At 34.9% G+C, this 27,042-nt stretch overlaps 1 protein-coding gene across 1 annotated transcript in view; it reads right to left on the reverse strand.

The window, feature by feature from the left end:
* The window catches only part of LOC124366753 (disintegrin and metalloproteinase domain-containing protein 11), a 492,839-nt gene that overhangs the window by 57,585 nt on the left and 408,212 nt on the right, over positions 1-27,042 (reverse strand). Inside the window, exons 9-12 of the mRNA XM_046823354.1 lie at positions 25,693-25,862; positions 20,103-20,266; positions 5,896-6,063; positions 3,312-3,513 (exon numbers count right to left, since the gene is read on the reverse strand). Of these exons, the coding sequence (XP_046679310.1) occupies positions 3,312-3,513; positions 5,896-6,063; positions 20,103-20,266; positions 25,693-25,862 (704 nt within the window). The remainder of the gene's footprint in view (positions 1-3,311; positions 3,514-5,895; positions 6,064-20,102; positions 20,267-25,692; positions 25,863-27,042) is intronic.

The raw sequence follows: 27,042 nt of genomic DNA on the forward strand, positions 1-27,042 counted from the left end.
TTTTTTTGAATACTTTTTTAGGAAACAATTATAATTTAAATAATTCAGTATTACTGACATTTTCTGCTGAAAGATCGTTCTCAACAAAGAAACGGATCACGAACGTTTTAAGGAACAAAATGGAGCCTTACTCTCTGACCACTACAGGAAAATATCAATTATCTGTACTCCCCCCTCCCAATTTTTTCCTGGCTACGTTCTTTATGTCAACTAAATATTTTCCTAAAATTTTCAACAAATTTGTGATTTTTTTTATTATTAATAGAATACAACAAAGTAACTAACACTGTAAGAGCAATGTGTGCAGTACTTAGTTCTTTTTTAAATAAAAAAAAAACATGTGATGTTAGAAACGCGTCGCGTCGCCCATTGTTATACCTGGTCGTTGGTTTTCGTTTATAACACTATGTTTGTTGATAGACAGCCGTTATGATTCACTCATGTCGCCCAGTTTGTTGTTGGACGCCCTTTTTGGTTCACGCATGCCACCACGTTTGTTGTTACACGGCTGTTATGATTAGCTCAGGCCCTATTTGTTGTTAGAAAGCCATTGTTGTTCGCTCATAGCACCCTGCTATAAGGATTGCTTTTTGTTATGAGACATTTATGGTTCGTTATTGATACCGTGTGTATAATTAGATGCCCGTTGTTGTTATTTCAACTTTATTTGTTGTTAGGCGGCCTTTTGGTTCACTTATACCACCCCCGTATGTTTGTTGATATACATGGCATAACGGCTGTTACCTGGCAACAGACTCAGAGCGACATGTAGCTGTGCCTGGCGTATACAGTGGTTGAGCACAAAGTAAACAATGTAATGGTAATCAGAATATTGTTACATAATACGTGTTGTGCGTCATACTTGGCATAACGACTGTTACCTGGCAACAGACTCGGAGCGAAATGTAGCTGTGCCTGGCGTATACAGTGGTTGAGCACAAAGTGAACCATGTAATGGTAATCAGAATATTGTTACATAATACGTGTTGTGCGTCATACTTGGCATAACGACTGTTACCTGGCAACAGACTCGGAGCGAAATGTAGCTGTGCCTGGCGTGCACAGTGGTTAAGCACAAAGTGAACCATGTAATGGTAATCAGAATATTGTTACATAATACGTGTTGTGCGTCATACTTGGCATAACGACTGTTACCTGGCAACAGACTCAGGGCGACATGTAGCTGTGCCTGGCGTGTACAGTGGTTGAGCACAAAGTGAACCATGTAATGGTAATCAGAATATTGTTACATAATACGTGTTGTGCGTCATACTTGGCATAACGACTGTTACCTGGCAACAGACTCGGAGCGAAAATGTAGCTGTGCCTGGCGTGCACAGTGGTTGAGCACAAAGTGAACCATGTAATGGTAATCAGAATATTGTTACATAATACGTGTTGTGCGTCATACTTGGCATAACGACTGTTACCTGGCAACAGACTCAGGGCGACATGTAGCTGTGCCTGGCGTGTACAGTGGTTGAGCACAAAGTGAACCATGTAATGGTAATCAGAATATTGTTACATAATACGTGTTGTGCGTCATACTTGGCATAACGACTGTTACCTGGCAACAGACTCTGAACGAAATGTAGCTGTGCCTGGCGTGCACAGTGCTTGAGCACAAAGTGAACCATGTAATGGTAATCAGAATATTGTTACATAATACGTGTTGTGCGTCATACTTGGCATAACGACTGTTACCTGGCAACAGACTCTGAACGACATGTAGCTGTGCCTGGCGTGCACAGTGCTTGAGCACAAAGTGAACCATGTAATGGTAATCAGAATATTGTTACTTAATACGTGTTGTGCGTCATACTTAGCATAACGGCTGTTACCTGGCAACAGACTCAGAGCGACATGTAGCTGTGCCTGGCGTGCACTCAAGTCAACTATGTAATGGTGATCAGCAAGGAACCAGTGAGAGGTAAATGGGGTCCGGACCCCACTAAATGTTTAATTTTTAATTACTTTTTTTGTAAACGATTATTATTTAAATAATTCAGTCTTACTGAAATTTACTGTTGGAAGGTCGTTCTCAACAAAGAAACGGGTCAACTTTTTAAGGGAACAAAATGGGACTTTACTTTCTGTCCACTACGGGAAAATATCAATTGTTTGGGCCCCCCCCTAATCTTTTCCTGACTACGTTCTTGGTAATCAGATTATTATTACATAATACGTATTGTGCTTCATACTTGAGATGTCATAACCAGCGTTTACTTTATGTACCAAACTTTTCTTGTAATCTTTGTATGTATATTTATGATATAATGTTCCTATTGTTACTACTACCCCTGATTATGTAAAGTCATACATTCTCAACGCAGTATACAGTATATTGGTTTCTACACTCTAAGGTGAACCCAAGAAGTGTGCGATATGCTACCTCTTCCCAAATGTTATTGGACCTTAGCCTATAACGGAACACTTTCTAATGCACACTATCTGATCCTAATAATACAAAGCGATGGGGTTCTGGGACAAATGATAAGGGTATACGAAATAACTTTTTAACTATCTTCCTGTACCAAACGTCATGTTTTCAAGGAATGTAAGAGCACTTTGGAGGATGAGTAGGTCCTTTGTGTAATAAGGGAGGTTGTGAGGTTTGGCATAGTTAGACAAATCAAGAAAAGTTCAGTGCACCACTCAGGCTTGAGAAGGCTGGTGAAATACCGAGAAAAGTCTATCCCAACTCTTGCTTCTCAGATGCAACTGACTGCAAAATCTTCGTGGACTTGAATAATTTAACGTTTTTCCAACTGAGCTCTACACTACTACTCACGTTCAGACATATCGACACACAAAAGGTGACTATCTGAACCATCTTAACGAGACGATAATATTCTAAACCAATCCATAAATGTGAAATGAATAATCCATAAATGAATAAATGTGAAGAATTGGTGCTTAATTATTAGGGTGCTGACATTCTCTGTAATATTTATTTGCAGATGAAGTAGGTGCAAGATGATTGGCAGAGAAGTCTGTGCAACATTTTGTGAAAAGGTAGAATTGTTTAGAAAAGAGAATCTCATTGGTGGAATGATCAAAGTTGCAGAGTAAACTTGTTTTGTTCTCTTACATAGTAGAGGACGCCAATATGAATGTTGTGAGGACTTTAACAGGACTTAACCATCCAAATCCAGGTTGTGAGTCCAGATCAAGAAAAGCTCCTTTAACCCTGATTTTTGGAATGGGCTATGGGTCTTGGTCATATCGCCTTAGCCACTCAACAACATTATCATTTAAACAAGAATACTTGAACCGTTTTATACTACTGTGACCTGGCCTAACACACTCACCATATCCCCATATGACAGCACACTGGATGTTGAGCGTGGGACAATATCCGTTGAAGCAGTACCCAGGATGGTTGGTATCTCCGCAAGGATTTCCGTTCTTCTTGTGAACATCCTGGGGACAGTTGCCCGTCTCCCCATTGCAGTGCTCCGGCAGGTCACATTCGTTGGTGGCTTCACGACAAACGATGCCCCGCTGTCTCAACTGGAACATTACGGAATAAAATCAAGGGTTGTAGAAAGTTTAACAATGTCAAATGAACTAAATGTGGTCTCATTGAAACCGGACGCCTCGCTGAGTTAGAATTCAACTGTATCAGTCAGGCTCTTGGTGAAGTTGTTCAGTCATTGCAGTCAGGTTGTGAGTAAATTTTCTAGATTTAAAACAATTTCTAGTTTTTTTTATTACTCCATGAGGGTTTATTGTTATTTCAAGTAAAGATGTTTGGTGATTTTGTAGCAGACACAAGAGATAGAGTGGAGAATGTGATTTTTTTAAGCGTTTGAGTTATGACTTCAGGGAATGATAGATTTTTAATAATCTATGGATCACTTAAGAACATTATGAACATATTTAATTAAGTTTTAGGAAATTAAAATTCTCCAGTGAAATATTATTTATATAGAAGTTAAATGTTTTACCAAATAAAAAACAAAATTTATTTCTTTTACGTAGCGTAAAATTTTCACATCATTATCTTCAGTCCCCCTTCTCCCCCAAATCTACTTTAAATATCTACATTTCCTCGAAGAGTGACAAGCACTTTTTTATATACTTATTGTATTCAAGAAAGGTATTATCTTAAAGACCTGCTTTGACTGGAGAGGTTAGTTCAGAGCTGGCCTCCCCTTCTTTCTGGAGGAAACATGACTTGACATTAGTGCCCTAAATTCTTCCTCATGGATCTCGATAGGAGGTGGGCCCAACTCCCAACCTTACCTATCTAAAATACTTTGCCACTCCGAAAGCAGTGCAAAGGTCCTTATAGGACTAGGTTCAATTTATATGGTTTTTGTCCTAAGAGAACAAGACAAAAAGTATATGGTGCAAAATTACATATTTTTATCTGCAGCATGATTAGATATTGACTAAATTGCCTACTTTAAATGTTTGAAACTTCTTGAGGAATGATCAAAAATGTTTTTCTTCTTTTAATGAAGTAGAATTCTACAAACACGACATAGAAACTAACATTTGAATCACACTATTATTCACAAAAAGGTCAAGAAGAAAACAAATATTTAGCAAAAAGAATGTTAAAAAATGTCCTGAAGATTGAAGATTGACTATCTTGTTGTTTTTTTTTGTAGGAAATCTAAACAGGTGGACATAAACAGAATACTCCGCTACTCTGGTACTTATCCCGGGAGCGACATGGAATGAGGCGGAAAATGGTGGTCAAAGGTTGTCGATCCGCTGCCCTAATGTTTAATGCAATACTGTAGGAGCGAACAAGTCCTGTAAATATGATGCCGCGATAAGTTCAGGCAACTGCGACCGCCTCGTGCAACTTTCTGTAGGCGTGCTCACCATCAGTTACAGATGTAACACATATCTGAGATATTTATTAGAATAAAGTTTTATTTTACATTCTCAAAAAAGAATATTGTGATACGTTTCAGATTTGTTGATCCTTTTTTAACGAAACACTTGATTTTATTTAGACCTAATATATTAGTGATTGATTCTGTTATTCAGATAATACGATCATGTAAGCACTTAGTGTGAATTTCACTTTCTTAGGACCCTAGGCCCGAAAAGGTTTGGCCATTTAAAAAAAGTCAATCAAACAAGTGTTAGAGTTTTTTGAGGATTGTTTTTACAAAAGGTGACAAAAAGAATAAATTCGCAATTCCTATGATGTATATATGAATAAATCAAGGGTTGTAGAAAGTTTAACAATGTAAAATGAACTAAATGTGGTCTCACTGAAACCGGACGCCTCGCTGAGTTAGAATTCAACTGTATCAGTCAGGCTCTTGGTGAAGTTGTTCAGTCATTGCAGTCAGGTTGTGAGTAAATTTTCTAGATTTTAAAACAATTTCTAGTTTTTTTTTATTACTCCATAAAGGGTTTATTGTTATTTATTGTAAAGATGTTTGGTGATTTTGTAGCAAACCCAAAAAGATTTATCCAAACAGAAATGGCGGGTTGTTTTAGGTACACATTGTGAAGTACATTATGCGCTGCCATTTCTGACTGGAATGATAGATTTTTAATAATCTATGGATATATATATATATATATATATATATATATATATATATATTATATATATATATATATATATATATATAGTTTTTCATAGTTTTTACGCTTTTTAACGGCCTTACTAAGGCACAGAGAACTTTTTTGAAATATTCTTCTATTTAAAAAAATATTCTAAACCAGCACCAACGTCTGTTATAACTAAATATGAAACACTTTGAGAATGGACAAGGTTTCATATTAATTACTTGTTTTGTTATCTGATTTATTTATTATCTACAATGGCATGGAGCAACAGTTCAAAATGTATTACTCTTGTAAAAGACTTATGGATTGTACTATGCGTCCTGTTGATGGCACCGATTGTACTATACGTACCTTACAGTCGTTACAGCAGGGCCCTGACGCACACTGGGAACCCTTGGTCAGCTTGCAGGTAATGGGGTCGCAGCAGGGGTCTTGTTCATGACATTCCTCGATAGTGCCGCAGTCACATTCTTCTCCATCTTCTACAATGGAATTTCCACACGTTCTCCGCACCTCCAGCTGTAAAATGGTCAAGTTAGATAATTACGTAATTGCGAACAATAAATAATGTAAAAGAAACTGAAAACTAGGAATTTACATTCATTTACACTTCTCTCATAGACAAGTACAGGGGATTAGGACAGGACGCATTTCCATCCTATTAGTTACATAGTATACAATTCCTCAATCAAACCTAGATTTGTTTTTATTAGCACTTTCATCCTGAAGTGATTATAATGTATAGACCATTTTCAAATTGAGAGCAAATGTGATGCAAGTAAAAAATAAAGAAATAAACAAAAACTGTTTTACAACACACCAGCAGTGATCCTTACTTATTGCAGTAACAGCTCCTGGAGTAGCAGAGCTTAATGTTTATAGTTTATAATTTTTTCTTATTTGAAGTTGAAGACGGCTGAAATTATGTCCCCTCGCTAACAGTATGTAAACATTTATTTTATGGTTTAACTACAAAGTTAAATCTCCAAATTTATATTATTTTATTAGTCACCGTCATTAATAAGACGAATATGCTAAGAAAACTTCATAATTTGCAAGAATTAAAGGTATTTTATTTGAAAAACGCTTGCTTAAGGGGAGCACTTCGCCTATCTTCGTAATGTTAAACATAGGTACACTTATCTCAAGAACTACTTGAGGTATCTTCATAATTCTTTTTTTTTTCATTTAAAGAGGGCTTCTAGGGGAACACGTGGAACCAAAAAAAAAATTTTTTTTGGCATATACCCTAAAAGTTATATATTTTTTGTTTTAAACGCTTGTCAAAAACCTATATAAATATGTGTATATGTATGTATATAAATATTGAACTCAGTGAAATGTGATGTTTTTAGTGGTTCCACATATGTAAAACAGTGCTACAAACATACAAAAAAAATTTCATATTCCTACCATTTGTAGTTTTTGAGAAAAATGTACTTTTGTATTGAAAACCGCAACTTTTCGGAAAACACAAAAAACGGAAAAAAATACTGCTTTATTACCTTTTTCAGTACATTCCAGGTGCATAGGCTGGCTGATCTCCTTCCTGCTCCTCATATTCATCCTCCAGACTTCTTTTTAGTAAGTTTTTCTTCTGTCTAATTTTTTTCTCTATATCTTCTTGAGCTTTCTCTGCCTTCCAAATTCGCCGCCGGTCAAGCTTTTTCATTGCTGTAATAAAATGCTGCCCTGGTGACACTCCTATTTCTTGAAATACTTTGCATTTGCCAATGTAGCCATCATTAAAAGCTGTAACAGCTTCATATATGCCAAATTTCAAAGTTTTAATCTCCACAAATGTTCTTTTAGGTATGTAGGTCCAAATGTGACATTGTTGAGGGACTCATTGGGATTTTGAGTTTTTCCCTTAGTACATTTGCCCAGTAGAGTTGGATTGGCTAGATCTTGAAAAATAGGTTTAATAAATGTCATTAGGTTTTTCAGGCAAGTGAAAATGGCTGCCATGATCATAGTTTTCATTGGATTTTACGGCTTTGCGGTACTTACACCAGGTTTCTTCATCATCTGGACATAGTCCATGTTGAGCGCCTTTCATTAGAAGACATCACATGGAAAAACTCTGCCCAAATGGCTTTTTTCATGTCTTCAACAGAGTTTGTGTTGCGTTAATTGCCAATCCGTTAGTATTTTTGGAGCTGAATAATGGCAGAATCTGTTAGCTTGTTCTTGCCGCCAAGTCGTGAGCCGTCAGGGAGTGTTTTAGTCTTAGCTTTTAGATTTTTTAATCTCGATCCCATCCGTTTCTGGACATGGCCTATGCATTCTATCTTTGTTATGGCAGTATCACCATAGGGCTTGGCTTCGCATACACTGGAGTACGCCTTGCTGTCTCCATCACCAAGGTATTCAAGGTAACGAGCCTCATACAATGCCTGCGAGCGCTGAAAAATTGCGACTGCTCCAGCAACTTCCATGGCTCCACTAGAACCTTCAAAGTTTGCGATACAGCCATCACCATGCGTGTTGTTTAGTCTATTAGTGCATCTGCAATATTTAGATAAAATCTCGATGTCTAGGACCTTACCGGTTGATAAAGATGTCACTGATACCACTCCATTTAGTGAAAGGTGACCCCGCTTCTGCCATGAGCCATCAGCAGCTATAGCGAGGTCTCTGCAACCATCATTATCCGATACAGCTTCTTGCACAGCACTTTGCATTGACTTCTTACACACTAACTCAGCAATTGAACCCAAGTAATGCTCATGTTCATGATATCTCAAAGGCGGAGGTGTAAGATTCATAAAAGCGCAAATTTTTCTCCGCAGCCACTCTACCTTTGCCTATGTTACGCATAGCATAAACCAAACGAAGATTTAGGTCATAAAATGTGTTAGGCCTATCAGACTTTGCTTCATTCTGATTAGTGTTAGGCCTGACTAATTCAGAGTTTGTCACAGTAATAGTGTTTTCACAATCAGAACAGCTGACTATAATTTTTGATGCTAGGCCTACAATGTGTTTTTACTTTGTAAACAAGTTGGCCATGGCAATTTTTACACACTGAAACGTTACTAAGAGCTCATTCAACAATCCTATATTAACTATACAGTTTTCAGACTCATCATTTTCATTCAATTGGTTACTGTTTCAAAAAAGGACTGACCTTCTTAGAAGATGCACTTTGAGGTCTTGGCCTATCCACATTTGGAGTATTGGTACCTCGATTGTTACTTGATCCTGAGAAACTAGGGCCTAGGACTAGTTGGAGGGTTATGTTGATTTCCTTTGAAAACGCGTTTCTTGAAAGCAGGCTTGAACGTGGCATTATAAAATTCACTACACTTATAACAAAAAAATACTCAGAACTCTCCACTAAAACTCACAAAAAACCATAATCATTTACGTAATTTTCACTCTCTAAAACAGAAATGTCAGTAAACCAAAACATGTATGCTACCTAGGTTAATAAGCAATGGTTATAAAAACAGATGTTTTGTTGGTTAGTGTAAGTTGTTGACATAACAAACTGTCACTGCCACCAAATCATGAACATGACTGCAACGAAGTAGTACTATAACAGCACCATTCAAAGTGTGACTGCTACAGGCCCGAAACTGCCTGCAGGCCTATTTAAAAAAAAATATTTCGGACACTTCTAGTCATCATAAAAAAAATTTAATACCACCATTGTTATCGGGAAATTCCAAAACTTTAATAAAAAAAAAAAAAAAAAAAATTTGTAATTTTTTGAGATTTTTTACGAAGTGCTCCCCTTAAACAGGAAAAATAAAAAAATACCAGACAGATTTGAAAGATACTGAAATAAAATATAAAGCAATAATAAAAAAAATCGTAACTTTGCTTATCAGATATTTTGTATCTTTAAAGTATACTAACAGCTGTTCCTTCAATCGTGTTTTAACATTTTTTAAATTATTATAAAAATATAGCAATATAGATAATTGTGGTACTGATTCGAAAATCAGAAATTGAAGATGTAGGCTAATAAGTTTTCACTCAGTGATTTAGATAATTTAGGTCAATAAATACAAATCTATTTACATAAGAAAACTTCACAATATTTGTGAATTATAAAATAACCTAAACCAAACTTAAGATGGGTCTCTAAAGTTAGGCGTATGCCCATGTGCGTTCGTAAAAACACGAACAGGAATCTATTTGAGGAAAAAAGAACATTACTTAGCCTACAAATAAAAAAAATTATGTTGAACTTAACTGCTACCAAAGTCTAAATACGAACACATTTTTCAAATTTATAGTACAGTTGTTCTTCTTTAAACCCATACTCGGGGTGGACAGAGTCCCTATAATTTGATCACAACTGAGCCACGCCACGTCATCTTCACCGGGTTGAAAAGTCTTGCATTCATTACTAGCTTTCATAAAAAAGAACTTCTACCTCCTTATCATCAGCGACTCTCCCTTGAACTACAACAATAAAGTTATTTTTCTTTTTTCCGACATCAAAATAAACATCTAGGCAATTTTCTGGTTTTTAAACACTGAAGTCATAGTTTGGATCATAAGTTACTCGTATTACTTGTAATGATTCCTTAATGTCTTCGTCTACTGTACTTGTGTAAAAATCTGACACGGCAAGTAAGTTTTTAGGTGGGTTTTCCACTGCAGGTGATTCAATTAAGTTTTCAATACTTTTGAAATGAAATTGACTGCACTTTTTAGTACTTAAAACAAGACATTTTCGCCCATATAAGCAAGTCCATTTCCAATATATCTGTTTTATTTGCATAATTCCCTTGGTTACACTCAACTTTTGTGAACTGTTGTGTTGTAATGTTCTATTCCTTCAGTAGGATCTTCGATTACATCAGTGGAACTAGTTTTGAATGCCATGGTTAATCCCTGAAACACATTATGTCTTTTCCACGCAGAACGCGCTGATCAGCGTTTCTTTTTATAGATCCCTCACAAGGTTAATGTGGTCACTCCATTTCATACCCTCCTGTCCGTTGCGGGACTAGTGAGAGATCCTTTCTGGTGCGAACAGTCAGACAGAAATTAAATTTATCCACACCCCCTAGGCGTTGCTAATGCTCAGTTAACAATTTATCTAATATAAGTTCTGTATCATCTTCATTATCGATTAATACAATCCCCGTTTCGATTATTTCCGTTCGTCCGTTTCCGAATGATTGTATAAGAGCACACATTAACGAAGTTTGCTCCTCACAGTATGCATACAAAGTATTTTCTCTTGATTTATACCTAAAAGTCCCTTGATTGTATCCCATAATAACAACGTTAAACTTATTAAAACATGTTTACGTCCTTATTTTCAATTATAGATCTATGGAAGATGTCTCAAATGTATTGTTAATACACATCCAAATGTTATTTTTTCTTTGTAAACGGCGTACACTTTATGAGTGTTTAAACGATAAAATACAAAACAGGTTTGAGAATTATTTTGAAAAATCAATACAAATACTGACAAAATGTAAAGGCTTTGAATGTGTATTGATTATATCTTTTAAATGAGACATCTTCTATAATTCTATAATGAAATTTCAGGTCTTAAAAATGTATAAAGATTTAAATTGACCTTATGGTGCTAAAACCAAGATGATAAAGAATATAAATAGACTGAACTTCCGTAGCGGTTATTTATCCGAGGATAAGGAAATTAGAGTTCTTAAAAGACTTGGAGATGTAATGTACCTTAAATCACTCGTTTCCTTGCAAAAATCGAAACAAATGCCAAAAGTATTTAAAATTTCAGAGCAGAAGATAAACATTACTTATTTGCAAGAGACCCAAACAATCATCACTTAAAACACGAGGGAGCGTAGAATTTGCATTTAACCTCAGCAATTGGCAACACCAACTCATCATTACTTGTGAAGTAAATTTTAGCCGAGAAGCCGACAAGTAAGAGAGCCAGCTCACACAGCAGCAATCTTCGTCACTACCTAACTCCTTGTTTACATGTTAATTTAGGGAACAACTCGTCTCAGCAACTGCAACTTGTAATACTTCCTGTACAAACGTTACGTTCAAAGTTTCCGCATTAACGGAGGGGAATTTTCCACTGGCGAAGTTAGTTGTCGAGTTCACCAACGTTTCTGCAGTGTCGTCAAGCCACTTTTAATTCTGCCTTTCTTGTTTGAACGTGTACCACTGGTTTTTCCTGTTTGTGTGGCGAAATCACGTAAATTGCGTCTACACTTTTAATAAGTCTGTAAACAAACACACCAAAATTGTTATTTCATAGCTGTGCAACAGTTTACACTTTTAGTCATATCAGTGTGTTTTAGTATAACCTCAAAATTTGATGAACGCTGGATTTCAAATCGATGAGGCGGTGCCCTGCTGCGTCAGTGTAGCCAACGTCACAAAGTTTCTCATTTAAATGAAAATGAAAAATTCCCACCACATACATAGTAATGCCAAAGTACATAGTATGTAACTGGCATAGTACTTTGTTTACAGGATATTATTGAATTGCTTGCTAAGATACATATTTCAATATGTAATTGTCTATGAGGAGATATTACGTCCAATGCTAACATCTGTTACCACATTGTTGTTTCGTACTGTCTAGCCGCAAACAAAATAAAATAGATTATAAAATGCGTCACAGAAACGTATTAAAACCAATATAATGAGGAAAATCATTGGTATAAAATAGCAATATTTTAAATTTAATTAATACAAGCAAGGTAATTCTGAATTACACACATGAATTACAACTCTGAGAAAAATATATAGTACAGTAGCGCTATTTACGCTTTGCGGAACAGAATTAACTCTACCGAACAAACTTCTGCCTCACAATTCCCTTATGGTTGCAAGGTCTGTCCTTTGGAAAGTGCAAGGCTATACTTTTTAAGGCAGTAATTTGTATAGTTAAGGTTAAAATAATTCTTTCATTTTATAAAACGATTTAAATACTATAACGTAATTTGTTCTTTAATATTTTTTTAATCCTTATTGTCAATGAATTCTGTAGAATTTAGTAATTCCAACAAATGAACTGTAAACTATCATTCATTCTAGAAGCTCATTTCTTATTGGAATTATTTATAAATTAACACTCCAATAATATACTTTTTATTATTGTGAGGCCTTCCGTGTTCAAGGAACACATCATCATCATGATACCCACATAGCTGAATAAAAGTGGTTACAATAATAATATAAACAATTTTGTACTTAAATAAATAATTGTATACTTAATGTTATTTAAGTATAGAATTGTTACATTATTATTGTAACCACTTTTATTCAGTTATGTGGGTATCATGATGATGATGTGTTCCTTGAACACGGAAGTCTTCGCAAAAATAAAAAAAACGTATATTATTGGAGTGATTGTTTTTAAATTTATAAAATATAATTTGTAGATATACATAATTACACTACAAATTTAGTTGCAAGTGGTCTCTTCACAAGTTATTTTGTTTGATCAAGGCCAGACTTTGTATATTATTTGAACTTAGAATTTAATTGTAGAAGCATTTAATCGAAACAAATAACATGGATATTCTTAAATATGAACCACCACACATTTATTTCCAATGATTTTATATAAAATAGTACATAATTTTTAACGTCATTATGAACTGATGTTACATTTTCGCGGTTCTAGTCTTCTTGCAAAAACATGGAGTGCAGCCATATTGGTGGTGGCGGACGATGGAGGAAGGGGATGGACACAAGCCCTTCTCCTGATACCGTATTGTTCACTACTGCCGCCATGTTTGAAGCAGAGCTTAAACCGACAATCACGCTGCACGATATTTTCAAGTTTTAACAAACAAAAGTCGGCTATTTCATAGTCACCAACTATTTTCGGCAGGTCATCGATATGCAAGTATGTTTTGTGCAACTATTGTATACATTTCATTTCTGCCTTTCAATAGGATACATAGAAGTTTTCCTAGCATTTTTTGTTTATATACAAGAACCATTCTTCTTACTTACATATACCTTTGAAAAAAACCCAAATGTTTAGTAATAATAATTATACTTCCGTACTAATTTGGTTTGTAATGTGCTAATAAACCACGCCTGAGGCTTCTGATTGATTATACCTCCCTAATGTCCGACGTTCCTACATAATCAGAGCGACCCAATGAGTGTCCAAGAATGGTAAATCACTGCAAATAACGAATAACGAATTAAAGGGATAATTTAATTGATAGTCAATGATGATTGGAGTTGGTAAGGTTCCGTTATTTAAACGCTTTAAGGTTTTAAGCGCTCAACCGTGATTGTAGAGGTTATAACAGAACCAGCTTTCCCTTCTTCCAAGATGGCATGGCTGAGATATTGCTAATTATGTCCACTTATGTTAGCTGTATCATAGGATCTTGGTAGGACGTAGCCCCATCCCCCCAACCTTTGCATGGCTGAGATAATGTTTATTACGCCCATTAACGTTAGCTGTACTATGGGATCTTGGTAGGACGTAGCCCCATCCCCCCACCTTTGCATGGCTGAGATAATGTTTATTAAGCCCATTAACGTTAGCTGTACTATGGGATCTTGGTAGGACGTAGCCCCATCCCCCTACCTTTGCATGGCTGGGAATGTTTATTATTATACGCCCATTAACGTTAGCTGTACTATGGGATCTTGGTAGGACGTAGCCCCATCCCCCCACCTTTGCATGGCTGAGATAATGTTTATTAAGCCCATTAACGTTAGCTGTTCTATGGGATCTTGGTAGGACGTAGCCCCATCCCCCCACCTTTGCATGGCTGGGATAATTTTTATTACGCCCATTAACGTTAGCTGTACTATGGGATCTTGGTAGGACGTAGCCCCATCCCCCCACCTTTGCATGGCTGAGATAATGTTTATTAAGCCCATTAACGTTAGCTGTACTATGTGATCTTGGTAGGACGTAGCCCCATCCCCCCACCTTTGCATGGCTGAGATAATGTTTATTACGCCCATTAACGTTAGCTGTACTATGGGATCTGGGTAGGACGTAGCCCCATCCCCCCACCTTTGCATGGCTGAGATAATGTTTATTACGCCCATTAACGTTAGCTGTACTATGGGATCTTGGTAGGACGTAGCCCCATCCCCCCACCTTTGCATGGCTGAGATAATGTTTATTACGCCCATTAACGTTAGCTGTACTATGGGATCTTGGTAGGACGTAGCCCCATCCCCCCACCTTTGCATGGCTGAGATAATGTTTATTACGCCCATTAACGTTAGCTGTACTATGGGATCTTGGTAGGACGTAGCCCCATCCCCCCACCTTTGCATGGCTGGGATAATGTTTATTACGCCCATTAACGTTAGCTGTACTATGGGATCTTGGTAGGACGTAGCCCCATCCCCCCACCTTTGCATGGCTGAGATAATGTTTATTACGCCCATTAACGTTAGCTGTACTATGGGATCTTGGTAGGACGTAGCCCCATCCCCCCACCTTTGCATGGCTGAGATAATGTTTATTACGCCCATTAACGTTAGCTGTACTATGGGATCTTGGTAGGACGTAGCCCCATCCCCCCACCTTTGCATGGCTGAGATAATGTTTATTACGCCCATTAACGTTAGCTGTACTATGGGATCTTGGTAGGACGTAGCCCCATCCCCCCACCTTTGCATGGCTGAGATAATGTTTATTACGCCCATTAACGTTAGCTGTACTATGGGATCTTGGTAGGACGTGGTCCCATCCCCTCCCTGGTATGGCTCAGATAGTATCGAACTGAGATTAGTAGTGTTAGCCAAAGGCTAGGCCAGTCAACAGCATTAGTTGTGCTAGGTCTCATCGATGGTAGAACTAGCCCTAGCCTCTGGATTGCACTGTGAGCAGTTATTCAAGTTAAACTACTGTTCACATTTTCTGTAAATAATCTTCAAAACCTAATCTACTTCAGTAGCGATAACATTGGCTGTTGCCTTTTTGTAAACCGTATTGAGTTTTAGAGTATTGAGTACAATCATTCAACACATAAGACAATTGACGTTGAGCCTCCTTTTACGTCAATCGTACCCAAACGTTGATAATTTCTTTCCCCTAAATTTGAGCATACAGTAAAAAAGCCTAGAAAAAAGGCTTAATGGTAATGTGTGTGACTAACAGACTAGTGTAATATTGATCACAGGCAAGCATGGCTGTATTAATCAACCAGAATGAAACGTGGTGTGAATATCCATCTATTTATCTTTGTAGTCTATAAAATTTCCTCGCTAATACTTTTCCAAGGGTATCAAACTTCGCTGAATAACGTAGCTAGTGAGGGTTGATTCAATATGAATGTCGAGTTTAGCTCCAGTTCACCTTCCTGTACACCTGATGAGATAATGAGAATGCCAATTCACCTGATCACACTATATTTTTTATATTTTGTAACTAGGTGTTTCTGTAACGATGTAAATGCTTAGCTTATTCGTCGTCGACATTTTAATGGATATTTTCAGACGAGCATGACTCCAGATTCCAGGAGTCAAGTCTGTAACAGTGTCAAATTCCAGACGCTGCACTAAAAGGAAGGTGAACTGGAGCTAAACCCCAACATTCATATCCACTAAATACACAGCATAAGAAAAATTTTCTTTAATAATTGATTTTCAAGTAAGAAGAACCACGTTTTCAACTATTTAAAACGATTACTGTTCCACGTTTTTAATACATGTTTATGTTTAGAAATATTTATCGAGTTTTATTTTAGTTCCTTTCAGTACTACTAGCCAGCCTGTTTAAGTTCAAATAAGTCAATTTTATATGCACAACAAAATCCATAAACACGTCAAGGAGATCTGAATGTACAGTGAAAACCTTTCAGACCAACCTACTGCACCATCACTATCGTGCTCTGAAACAATGTGCGCTTTTTTCTAGACAGCTTTGTTAAATTTGATAAACAAACGCGATAGCGCCGATACTCTGACAAGCCCAGGCAATCTGCAGCGTGTCAACACCATAAAGACCTGTAAACACTATCAGGGCTGCTTCACAGGCAAACACCTCTTCCTCACGACATTTCGCGGAATATCGCTTGTAACACATTTACGACACCTGCTCTTGCATTAATATGCACTGACGATTACGATTTACGATTCTACACTAATTGCTTACCAACTAACAGTCGGCTGTTGATATCATAGACTAGTGTTGAAATAGCGTGTGTAAGCATTGCAGCCATTAAAATATTTAACCTTTTTTCTGTCACAAATTGTTATAATTTAAACTTCTAAAAACTATCGGCAAAAACCACCAAAATTGTTCATTGATAAAATTTAAATGATATATTGTTACATATTTATGAAAAAATTATTATTAAAATTAATAATTATTAATTAATTATTAATTATTATTATTAGTATTATTTTTTTTAATTTTTATATATTTTTAATTTTTTTTTATAATTTCTTGAAATTCTAATGAAAACCCATACCTTTATAATCGAGAAGAACATATCGATTAATTATTGTCATTAGTGTATATTATTATAGCATAAAGCCTCAAATCAAAATACGATACATATATAGATGAAAAATTAATAAATTTTAACTAATGCATTTTTAGAAAGTTTACTGTCGAACTATAAACAGCAACATATTATTGCGTTTTAATGATGAGAGTACTTGTCGCTTTAACTCGTATTTACCAGGTAACCATTGTTCCAATATTGGGGCAGCGGAGAACTGTAGAGAGTTACTGGCGGCTTGTAATATCCACTGGTTCATAGGTTTACATGGGTTAAACATGCTAGTACTCTGTTCACTTTAACTCGTATGTATCAGGTAACCATTGTTCCAATATTGGGGCAGCGGAGAACTGCAGAGAGTTACTGGCGGCTTGTAATATCCACTGGTTCATAGGTGTACATGGGTTAAACATGCTAGTACTCTGTCACTTTAACTCGTATGTATCAGGTAACCATTGTTCCAATATTGGGGCAGCGGAGAACTGCAGAGAGTTACTGGCGGCTTGTAATATCCACTGGTTCATAGGTGTACATGGGTTAAACATGCTAGTACTCTGTCACTTTAACTCGTATGTATCAGGTAACCATTGTTCCAATATTGGGGCAGCGGAGAACTACAGAGAGTTACTGGCGGCTTGTAATATCCACTGGTTCATAGGTGTATATGGGTTAAACATGCTAGTACTCTGTCACTTTAACTCGTATGTATCAGGTACCATTGTTCCAATATTGGGGCAGCGGAGAACCGCAGAGAGTTACAATCGGCTTGTAATATCCACATAGATTGCTTAAAAAATTTCAAACGACCCTCATTATTACATTGGAGAGCAAAAACGATATACAAACTTCTGCCAATATAAAAAATGGAACATTATGAGAGCATTATTTGAAATATAAATAATATTTAAAATTTAAACGGTTTTTTGGAGGCGATAAATAGTTTTAAGAAACAAAATGGGAGAGTGGTGGAAAATATTTCTGTGAGTCAGTGGATTGCACTTTTACAGAGCATGCGAAATCCCCCTTTATTATTAAATTATAACTACGCAGAGTCTCTAATTGTGAATTAAACCCAAGATAAGGAAATTGATATTGGTGAAGTCAGGAAAGTACTTCGTAAGCTGAAGGATGATAAAACTCCCGATTACGACAGAGTTTCCTATGATTTTTTTAAATACGCTCCACATTCCCTACTTGAAAAAACTACTCACTGTTTATAATGAAATGTATTTAAACGGTATAATAGCGGACAGCTTTAAAAAATCCGTTATTTTTCCATTATCCAAAAAGGGCGATATCATTGTAGTGCAGAACTACAGGGATTATCATTTATAGATAGTGTAAGTAAAGTATTTTGCAGCATAATTTTAAACAGGATAGAAAAATTGATAAACGAAAGAAATATCTAAGAGTTCCAAACAAGCTCTAGGAAAGGCTATTCTGATGTAGATAACATTTTAAATTTAACTTACAAAAAAACTTGAAAATGATACTGTTTTTATGTTAGATATTTCCTCTGCATTGGACACAATCCTTATTGATACTCTGTTGTATAAGTTGTCGTTTCTTAGGCTGTCGAGTCACATTATAAAAATACTCACGAGACATGTACAACGGAACTTCGGCTGGTAAAGAGGGGTGACACCTGCTTTTAAAACTGAAATGGGTTTAAAGCAGGGCTGTGTAATGAGTCTCTTATTGTCCACATTACTTATTAACGATTTACCGGATTTTCTGGGTGGAGGATGTACTCTCGGGATCTATATTCAGGGTAAATGTGTTTACTTTACATAGATGATATATTTGTACTCGCGCCTACAGCAATAAGCTTGTATGATTAATAATGTAGAAAAGTACTATGAAAATTTGAATCTAAATTTAAATTTGCATAGGATATCGTGAGTAAGATTTCATCCATAGACTTAAGTTTTGCATCAAATTGTATTTCTACATAGACATGTTGCTGTTTTATAGTGGTGCATTTCCCATTACGGAATGAGACTGAGTGTATTTTTTGTGAAATTTTCTGTTTTATGACTGTATATCTGTCTATCTGCCTAGGTCACCCTGAGAACGAAATGAGTTATAGATTTAAAATTTTGCACGCAACCTTAGTGAATCCTGTTACAAGAAACGTGGTGTGGCAAATCTAGAAATGTATAAATAAATAAAAATAAACAATAGCTATAATTTTGGTTGATGTCAGTGTAAACACAGAGAACAATTATTGTAGAGAGCTCTTTGAATCATGTGTCCACTTCATATATAAACAATACAGTTATTGACAACACAGATGACATTTGCTATGATGGCTAATTTGTAATTCATTTGAATACTGTTTTGTAAAAATATAGCATATTTATATAATCGATTATTATGGGACTCCAAATAGTAGAATTAAACAACTAATAATTAAATTTAGAAATGTAAATAGTACAAACATGGAAATACTATTAACTTTAATCTAAAACTGCAGCAATACGGCTTTACTGCCACTGCTGTAATGGGATTACTTGATAATACAGGTTATGAAGTTCTATTTATAATAGGATAATGGTAATAATTCAAAATTCATCTATCAGGAGCTAATAAGAATTATAGTTTTATTTTTTTAAATGTAGACATTCTATTCTAGTACAACCTCACTTTGAATTAGACTACATTAGTAAATTACTTTTAGAATGGAATAAAAAAGTAAGAGCATTCAAAACATTGAAAGGCAGAGCAACTAGATAGTAATTTACAAGTGCTATTAGTAATGTTTGAATTGAAATCATATAGTGTTTCAATAGTTCCAATATTCATTTCAACAGTTCAAGCCAATTTCAACAGTTTCTATATTCTATAAAAGGTTTGAATATCTCATTCATTAGCAACTTAGTGTATAAATTGAAAGGAATAACTTATTAAAAGATATTTAATTTGGCTACGGGACATAAAATTTGCAGTAATGGCGGTGACCAAAGGGATGGAAATAGTTTTATTTTCATGCCGAGGTTGTAAAATCGGGTGTTCCACACGGTCTTGTCTTGGGCCAATTTTGTTTTTTTAGCGGCTATGATTCCTCTGAAAGTTAAACAAATACATACAGTTTTAGATCAACGATATGTACAGAAAATTTTAGAATTACTATTTTTACATGTAACTTACTTCATTGGGCTTGTTGAGAAGGCAGATGCCTCGGCCGGTGCGTAAGGCGCTGTTGTAATCTGAACGCGAACACTCGCTGAACTTGTAGGGCTGCACGTTCTCCAGTCCCACGATACTCTGCGCCATAATACACCCGTGCCAGTCGCGGCAGTGACACTCCTCCCCTGAAATAGAAACATCTTTTTGCAAACGTAAGATGAAGTAATTAGGGGCATCTTAATACTTTTGCTAAACTGTCACATTTTCTTCTGACAAAGAATGAACATATATTGTACATACATCAGGATTGTAGTCACATAGACTGTCATCGTTAAGTACATGAGGTTAAGGAAATATTAAAGCTAAGTACAAGATTTGAAAAAAATATAAATGAAATGAAAATATAATTACTAAATTTAAGTATTAAATATAAATGTCTGCATGATTAATTCTTATATTAGTATTTGATTACTTTACTTTGGTATTCTTTTAGAGACCCATTACCTCTGGACTGCTCCTGTAAGGACTAACAGCTCCTACTTCAAAAGAAAGGGATTTCTGAGTATGAACCTAACGATTATTGCAATTCCTTCCTTAATATGAAGGATACGATTCATGTTATTTACAATCTAAATATTCAGACAGTAATAATACTCTCTAAAAAAAATCAACTTGACGGGACCGTTTGTATATATTAACCTACAGTAAATAAGAATGAATTAAGTTTACCATGGTTAAGACTTTCCAAACCTATTTAAATCTATATAGTTGTATTATATATTTTAATAACATACCCGAAATGAAAATTCCTCTAAAAAATTAAAGTATACTTTTTGATATAGACCAATGTTATGCAGGGGACATAGATTGTTTCTATGATTTTCTAAGTAGAACAACTTTTTTGAGAGTATGGATTTGGATGTCCCCACCACAATAAGATTTTATTTGTTTGTAGCTAACTTGAATTAATAAACTTGGCTACGCATTTTATTTATAACCAAAAGTTAGTAAAATAGTTATACTTATCACATCTCAATAGGACACCGCTGATAAGCTTTGTTCTTAGCGGGTCCTAAATTACGGTAAGAAATTATGCAACAATACAATTCATTAGTACGTTATTCACGTTACAGAATTGCTTAATTTAATAATACATTATTTTAACCACTGTATATACATTTTTTGCTTTGTAAAGGATTTCTATTGGTTAAAATGTTAGTAATTAAGATTGCATAGTTTGAAATAAACAATATTGCATATACTTTGTGAAACATGTTTCTGTGAGGTCAAGTTTTGATGAAAAGTAACTAATTATTGCAGAGCTTTTACAAGGTAAAGACATATATAAATATTTAAGTTATAAAAATAGCTTATGTATGCAATAATAGTTTTAAGTTCATAAAACTATAATTAATTAAAGACCAACAGGAAAGCTGTAAATTTGCAATTTTGTATTAATTTGAAGTTTTCTAACTAAAACACAGATACCACAGATGATTTATACGAAAAAGCTAAAATCACACTAAACTGCATTAACAGTCATTATAGTCAAATAAGCGTTTTAAAAGAGACGTTAAGCTTTAATAATTTGCAAGACTTATGTTAGCAAATATAAATAATCATAATAATTTTATCGACTTTCTAGGAGATATATACTACCTTAGAATTACTACCTAAAAATGGACTGTGCAACAAATAAAAACGCAAGAGAAACAAATAAATCACAAAAATAGAAACCATCAAAGATGCAATTACTCGGGAAAATCAAACTGTACTCTGAACTGAATGTAGACGTCAGATTGGATCGCATCCAAAACTAATAATGATAATGAACTAATAATTCGCCATGTTCTATTTAAAGGGTACTGGGTCTGGTTTATTTGGAATCGTCTGCAGATCTGTCATATTTACATAATCAATAACTGCATTGAGCCAGGGGCTATGTATTCAGGCGGAGATTACATCACCATGAATATTCACTGGAATGAATATGGAATCTACGTTTGCAAACAAAACACCTGTTTTATTCACAGTACGGTAATTAATGCTTTTTCCTCACCAGTTGCGAGTGACACTGACAATGTGATTTGAAGCATATTTATATTTAGAATAAAAACAGTTATTCAACCGTTATTACATAGTTGCGGAACTGTTAATGAGCCGTTAAAATTACTATACTATTAAGGAAAATTGTTTAAGTATTTCATAAACAGCTGTTACTCGAATAAACAAATGCTAAGAAGTAAATAATGTTTAGAGTTTAACATTAGATTTCTTTGAATCTTTTGATCAAAACTGGTTTTTAACCCCACAAAAAGTGTTTTATAAAGTTCCTCCAAACTGGAAATTGTTTGAGATAATAAATAAGAATGTTAAAAGTATAAATAAGCAAACTAATATTGTACTTTGTAATAAAAAAATGTTTCCTAATATTTCTCTTAAAACTGCTTCACACCAAAACTTGACGTGGAGTACACTAATTATTACTAATTAAATTCAATAAATCAATCAATGTTCATTGTTCCTAGTCAAGAATGTTGTATGAAACATAGTAATATCTAAATGTACTGGAATAACAGTAAAACTAACTGTTGCTTGAACTAAAGGTGTAAAATATTCAATTACTATAGCAATCACAGAACACTTCTTCAATCGAATAAAGTTAATTTATAATAAGATATTTTCTGTCTATTTGTTGTGCATGGTGTTCTGATGATTTAAAATTAAGCGGAAGAACCTTAAAGATTAAAGACCAAAGTACTTAATCTTAAAACCGGTATGTGTTTTTTAAGATTATTATTATATTATATAGGAGTGACGAGGGAGATTATTTAATAATAGAGATATTATTAATTTGCTCTGTTATTGTTTGATACTTAGATAAATAGAGACGAGGGGGGCGGGCCAACAACCCTTCATTGCGAAAAGTATAAAATATGTCCTCCAAACACGATCATGTAGTAAATAATGAAGGGAGGTCCTCTACAAATGAAGAATGTCTATCTATGGACACAAACAGGGAAATATGTTTAATCCTTAGGGCACGAAATGTTTAATTTGATATTAAAATATAGCACGTGTGTTACATCGACCTACGTTAGAGCTAGTATAATCATGTAAGTCATGTAAAAATGTCTTTGAAATTAATTAATATACGAAAAAATAGCTGACAAAAATGCCATGAATGTTTGTAACAAAATATCAATAATAATTATTATAATAGAAATAAAACAAGTAAATACTGGTGTTGTAAAGCAAATTTAACATTCACCACTAAGTTATTTGCAAGAGACATTCGACCCATTTCCTTGAATAAACAAAGACTAAACTGAGCAACAACCTCTTTCATATGCAAGCTATGTAATATTCGATAATTACTTTTGTCTCCTCCCCCAAAGATACATTCTTGGTACGCCACTGAGTTATATGAACGTCTTGACTTTGAATAGGAGAGGGTGGATTGGAGTTATTAACTCACAGCCCAGCAACTCCGCTCGGTACAAACTAGTTCCAGAACGATTAGGAACTAACTAGTTCTGGAATGATTTGGAACTAATTAGTTCAGGTAGGTACTTTGTTCATGAAAGATGAACTGGGGTCGGAACTAGTTCTGGAGTGAAGTAGTTCCCATTACTAATACTCCATCGTACAGCAAAGCAAGCTGACGCTTCACTTATCCAGTGTTGTAACCTTAGAGTTCAAGCTCAGGCCTTTTTGTGTTCAAAGCACGTTTCTACAATGTGGGGTACGTATTAAGTTGGTAATGTTTTAGTTTTATTGTCAAGAACTGATTAGCCTCTAGATTTAGTCATTATCAATGAACAGGTTCAGTAAAGCAGCATCGCATGTGTTTATGAATAGTGTAATGACGATCAGCATTCCCTCATCTAGTTGTTCATGTAAATCTATTGTGCACGGACTAAAATTTTATACAGTAAATTTTTATTATGATAATAAACAAAAGAAACATATAAAAAAGTAAAATTTATTTGTTAAAAATTCCTAAAATGGCAGAGGTCTTATAAAACAATATCGAGCTGAAAAAAAATTAGAAGATACCACATTGTCTATTAGATACCAAAATAAAAAACCTTCATACGGGGTTTGTGGGTGCAAGCAACATTTTTAATTATTTAAACTAAATTCTATGTTTATTTATTGTATATATTCTAATATTAAAAAGTTAAAGGAGAAAAGAACCATAGAGTTTTACTAAAATATCCATAAAATCAAAACGATTTTAGATAGGCTCCTAATTTTTTATTTTTTTACAGATACATTGTTTAGTTAAAACCACATGACATGCATCAAATGCTAAGTTATTGTATACCGTGTGTCCCGTAACTCTCTGGACAAGGGTATACCACGATATTGTTTAGATCAAGACAAACGTATTTCATCATATGAACATGGGTCTCTGATTCTTATTTTCCCTTCCTGTCTGTCTATATATGTTTTGTTATGAAAAATTAATATTTCAAAACTAATAAATTTAATTATATCAAATTTGACTGAAATGTTTATGATAACACGGCCAATTGCTGAAAAAATATGATGAACTTATCATTACTAAGAGACACTAAAAGAAATTCAAGAATAACAGTTTTTACAGAAAAACTGCTGATTTTTAAGATATTAATAGTTGAAAGGTTTTAATGGCCGCCATTTTGAAAATACTAAAGATGATTTTATGACGTTTTTTCAGTAACTGGCCTTGTTATTGTAAACATTTCAGCCAAATTTGGTAAAATTTAACTTATTAGTATTTAAGACATTATTTGTTTTATAAAAAATACATAGAGGCAAACTGATGGGAAACTAAGCATCAGAGACCCATGTTCGTAAGGTGAAATATGTTTGTCTTGACCTGAGCAATAACGAGGATACCTTAGTCCAGAGAGTTACGGGACACTGTATATACAGAATAGATATATATATATATATATATATATATATATATATATATATATCTCGTAATTGCTACTTACAAAAATATGTTTGAACATTTTTCCACTTTCGTACGCAAAATAGCACTGTAAAAAGCTATTTCCTCCAAACAATTAATGCTGCTATGTACATCAGCCACAATGTAAAATAGATAGTGGTATGGTCTGGTCCTCAATCAGGATGTTTTGCTGCCAGGAAACACCACTGGTTGTCATCGAGGGACTCACCAATAATGCATTACATACTTGAAAAATTAGTAATTGAGGTATGCATACTATAAATGATTTTATTCCTAGGATATCAAATAATGATTTAAAATTTTAACCTTTAGATGATAAAGCTATCCCATTAAACACAACTTTATATTTCTAACAACACTTTTATAAAATGCCAATAAAATCTACAATCTCTCTAAAGCTACGAGTATTTTTAAAAATAAAACAAAACATAAATAAGAAACTTAGTTACTAACTCGTTGGATTATTTTTTTGACGATTAGGTTAGGTTATGGAAATTCTAAAACGTAATGTAATAAATGATATTGGTGTTGAACTAAGATAACTTCACAAATGGTTGTTAGTAAACCAGTTATGATTACGATTCCTTATTTCTGTAAGGCTATACGAGAGAGGGCACCAATATCGTGATAATAAATAACACTTACTTCCTCCGTCGTGGCCCATGCCGATGTTGTGCCCAATCATGTGTGCCATGGTCCCGGCGAGGAGGTGAAGCTCGTAAGGATTCACGTCGACGCTGATTCCGACTGACTTGGCCGTACACACCGTGTCCTCCACGGACATCCCCGCTTCACCGCTTGTGAACTCTTCCCCTCTGCATAGAACAGTAGTAGGTTAGTTTATGTTATGTTACGTTAGGTTAGGCTACTATTGGATAAGTTAGGCTACGTTTGGTTAGGTTAGGCTACGTTTGGTTAGGCTAGGCTAAGTAGGTTAGGTTAGGCTACGTAGGTTAGTTTAGGTTGGATTAGGTTAGTTTAGATCAGCCTTGGTTGTAGTAAAAAATTAACTAAGGTACCGAAAGGATAAAATGAAAATCACTAAAACTTGCCACCACTAAGTGTAAACTCAACTGTATGACTTGACATTTCACAAACCAATAACTGTACTCTTATTCCATTTGTCAGAAGTACGTCAAATCTATCAATAATGATTGATTTATATTTTATCTTAATTAGCGATGAGCAAAGTTAATCCAAACCTTGCCCCACTTAGTTCTTGAACAAGACAACTCAACAGGATTCACCAGCGTTGTACCAGATGACGTAACGGTACTATACCTGTATCACGTCAATAGTGGTACGAGACCTGGCCTTCGGATAACGTTGTGAACAGCTGTTCCATTCAGACTTCTGTGTTTTATCTCATGTGTAGTGATAGGTTTGACATACAAGTTCTCTGCTATGTCGTTTGATTTAAGGTTGGTTATCCTAGTTTCTTGGGTTATTAAACTTTGTGCACGTTTAATCACACGTTTTATGATGTTTTAAGTGAATAAGGAAGCAGATAAGTTTTAAAAATCTGATATTTCAAGTATATCCCTTAGAAATGACAAAATATGCAACGTAGTGCCACCTTTCCTACCATTGTATTTTGTGTGATTTTGTTACAAAAAACACTTGAAGCACGATTTAAATTATACAAAAACTTCATTTTATGACAATGAGTTGCGGGGTACGTCATTATAAACGTGCAACCTGTTGGCCGTTCAGTTTACGCAATTTGCTCACTCATAGGAAACACACAAGGGTTAAGTCAACAAAAGTAGTCTCGTTGGAGAGAGCTGTAACAGGTAGAAAACTATCCTTAGTAATTAATCTATTATATTGCTGCATATCATGTTTCAAAGTCCTACTAAAGAAGTTCTGATATAAATAGAAAAAATACTAAGTGACTTTGAAGTAAGCTATATGTGTTTTAAAAACGTTTATATATGTCCTATTTTTTATCTCGCTGCTCTAGAATAGATTTCACATTGCCTCCAACAAGAATAT

Source organism: Homalodisca vitripennis, chromosome 7 (genome assembly GCF_021130785.1).
Source record: "Homalodisca vitripennis isolate AUS2020 chromosome 7, UT_GWSS_2.1, whole genome shotgun sequence".
NCBI lineage: Eukaryota > Metazoa > Arthropoda > Insecta > Hemiptera > Cicadellidae > Homalodisca > Homalodisca vitripennis.